At 50.3% G+C, this 2844-nt stretch overlaps 1 protein-coding gene across 1 annotated transcript in view; it reads left to right on the plus strand.

Moving 5' to 3' along the window:
* Positions 1-2844, plus strand: part of LOC103915965 (chromosome unknown open reading frame, human C21orf2) — a 24704-nt gene that overhangs the window by 19209 nt on the left and 2651 nt on the right. The window contains exons 3-5 of the mRNA XM_009322906.1: positions 676-722; positions 1536-1765; positions 2396-2567. Of these exons, the coding sequence (XP_009321181.1) occupies positions 676-722; positions 1536-1765; positions 2396-2567 (449 nt within the window). The remainder of the gene's footprint in view (positions 1-675; positions 723-1535; positions 1766-2395; positions 2568-2844) is intronic.

Here is a 2844-nt window from a genome sequence, read left to right on the forward strand (position 1 = left end):
GCGGCCCCACGCCTCCCGGCTCCCCTCGTTCGTCCCCAGCCTGTGGCCCGCACGGTGCTGCCAGAAGGAAGCCTTAGCCTGGGCCAGCAGCCGGAGCGGGGAGGGGATGGCGTTGATGGGGCACTGAGGGAGGTGTAGGCTTGTGTTTGGGCTGGCTTAGTACCAGCGAGCTGCAGTGCTTTTCAGGATTGATTAGCATCTCATAAAAAAAAAAGGGGGGGGGGGGGTGGGGGTTTTTTCAGAGTGCTTGGAAAATTCCTCTCTGAGGCCCTGCATGGACCCCCAGAGAGCAGGATCCTGAGTTCTACCTCATCTGTTTTGGACTTCGGATGACATACTCTCGTTAGGAGAGGGCTGTCTGGGGTAAGAGGGATCCCTTCTTGTGTGCAGTGGCCGGAAAACCATCCTAGAGACTGCAGAGTTGCTGGAGCAGAAGAGCGCCGTGATGCTGACTGGTATCTGCGCTTTCACTCCTGGGCGGAGAGGGCGGAGGAGCTGCTGACTCTGCACTGACTGTGGCAGCAAATCTCTCTGGTGGTGTTAAGCTTGGGTTAGACTGAAGCAAACCTAAATTCCTGTTCTTGCTTTTATCTTGCTTGTTTGTGATTTAAATTGCTTTTATTTATATTTTTTTCTGGGAGTGCCAACTTTTTGTTTCTGTCTCTTCCTGCCCAGATATCGATATGCCGGGATTTGCCCAACATCGAGGTGATCACGTTCAGGTGAATGTCGGGCTGCTGGCCTTGGAGAGGGCGGGGAAAATCACCTTTCTCATAGGGCTGTAGCTTGCCCTGGGTTTCTTACCACCTTTCTGTGGTTGTATGTCTGAGCTGCTTGGCTCTTCATGCTTGATTTCTCAAGTGGCAGAGATGCAGAAATGATTATTCTTCTGCTAGATCCTCTGCACCTTTCCCTTTGCTATTCGAGAAAATAATCCCTGTTTTGAGAAGTGGTAAAACCTCTTAGGATTGTTGCTCCCTCAGTCCTATTCCATAGTTTGGATTGGATCTTCTGGGCCTCCGTATAGAGTCAGTTTGCAGAATGCTTGTTGAAATGCTTCTTGGATTTCACAAAGCTTTTTGTTTCCGTAAGCCTCCCCCCAACACACCCATCCTTCACCTGTTCTGGGCATCCTGTGGAGCCAATGCTGTCTGCGAACTTGAGCTTTTTAGCTTGGAAATCTTATATGGGTTCTCCTTCAGTGAGTCTGAGAAACTGCTACAGAAAAGGGTGCAAGTGTGATGGGTGTTTGGGGTAAGCAAAGGCTGTTTGTCATCTTCAGCAGAGAGGAGAGCCTGCTTTTTTAATTCTTTCCTCTGTTCAAAAGATGAAATGCTATATTTTTGTTCTGTGCAAAGCCATAGGCCCCTGAATGCCCCTTGCTGTGCTGTGCCGGGGTGAGGCTCCTCAGTGAAGCTGTTGCAGGAAAGGGGGCTGGAAAGCCACTGTGCTACAGGGGCTGCTGTGCTCCCACCTGAATGGTACAGCGAGGAAGGGATGGGCTCACTGGTTTCTGATCCTAGATTTCTCTTCAGTGTGAATGGCATCTCGGACCTTGAGCCGCTGAATCAGTGCCAGAATCTGAGTGAACTCTATCTGAGGAAGAACAACATAACAAGCCTAAATGAGCTCTTCTACCTCAAAAACCTTCCCCGGCTGAGGGTCCTGTGGCTGTCTGAAAATCCCTGTTGTGGGTCAGACCCCCACCACTACCGAATGACAGTGCTGCGTAACCTACCCAGCCTGCAGAAGCTTGATAACCAAGGTGGGTGTTTGCAGGTAAACAAACAGCCCCAAGCTGTGGGCAGGGTGAATTGGAAACTGGTGACGTGTTGGTTCCTCTTGTTAAGGTGTCCTTTGACTCTCCCTTGAGTCAGGATCTGTTAGCAGTTGAGCGTCCCCTCTGCAAGATCCACAGCTTCTAAGCTGTTTTCTCCCTTCCTTGCAGTGCCAGAGTTAACACTAGCTGAGAGGGCCTCATTATAGCTGAGACGGTACCACTAATTAGTGGTTTTTAGAGCTCTCTCCTTTGCTGTGGCAAAACAAAGATTCTGTAATTGGATCTGCTGTCGTAAAAAAATGAGAAGCTTTTCCATCTGGTAGCAGTAATTTGGTGGCTTTTGGAGACTTCTCCAGACACAAGAAATGGCAAAGCATGTTTGTGTCCCTCCCTGATATCTTTCCCACTTTGAGAAACTGGTGACGGCTGCCAGTGTTCTCCTGTATGGCTTTTACTGCAGGAGGAAGATGAAAGCAAAAGGCCAGTACAAAGGACAATTTTTGGACCAAACCCCTGTGGTATAGCTCTGCAGCAGCAGTACGTGCCCTGTTACAGATGCTGTCTTCCTGAGCTGCTGGAGTTCTTTGCAGCAGGGTTTTGTTTTGGCTTTTGCAGCTGTGACAGAGGAAGAACTGTCCCAGGCCCTGGTTGATGGTGAGGAGATCACGGCCCCACCAGGCAGGAGGAGCGTGGAGAATGGCTGTCCCGAGTCCACTGAATCCAGTGCTGCTGAATCCACAATGGAGACTGAGAGTGAACTGCTGAACTTCAGTCTGGAGGAGACAAAGTGAGGGCTTGCTTGTGAGCTGTTAGGATTTCTGGGCTGAACTCACGTGTAGCATGAAAGGACCCTGCCAGCTAACCCTGATATTCCGTGGGCCAGGCCTGCAGCTGGTGCAAATTCCCGTTGTTCCAGTTACCGTGGTGGAGCTGTGCTGGTTTAATAGCACTTGTGGGTCTGGTTCTGTATCTGCAAAACAGGCTCTTCTGTAGGTGGGTACTTACTCTCAAGCTTGTCAGCTGCATGTGCAGACAGAGATGGATCCTCTCTGAAGTGTGATCTC

This window comes from Pygoscelis adeliae, unplaced genomic scaffold (genome assembly GCF_000699105.1).
Source record: "Pygoscelis adeliae isolate BGI_AS28 unplaced genomic scaffold, ASM69910v1 Scaffold554, whole genome shotgun sequence".
In the NCBI taxonomy this organism is placed as follows: Eukaryota; Metazoa; Chordata; class Aves; order Sphenisciformes; family Spheniscidae; genus Pygoscelis; species Pygoscelis adeliae.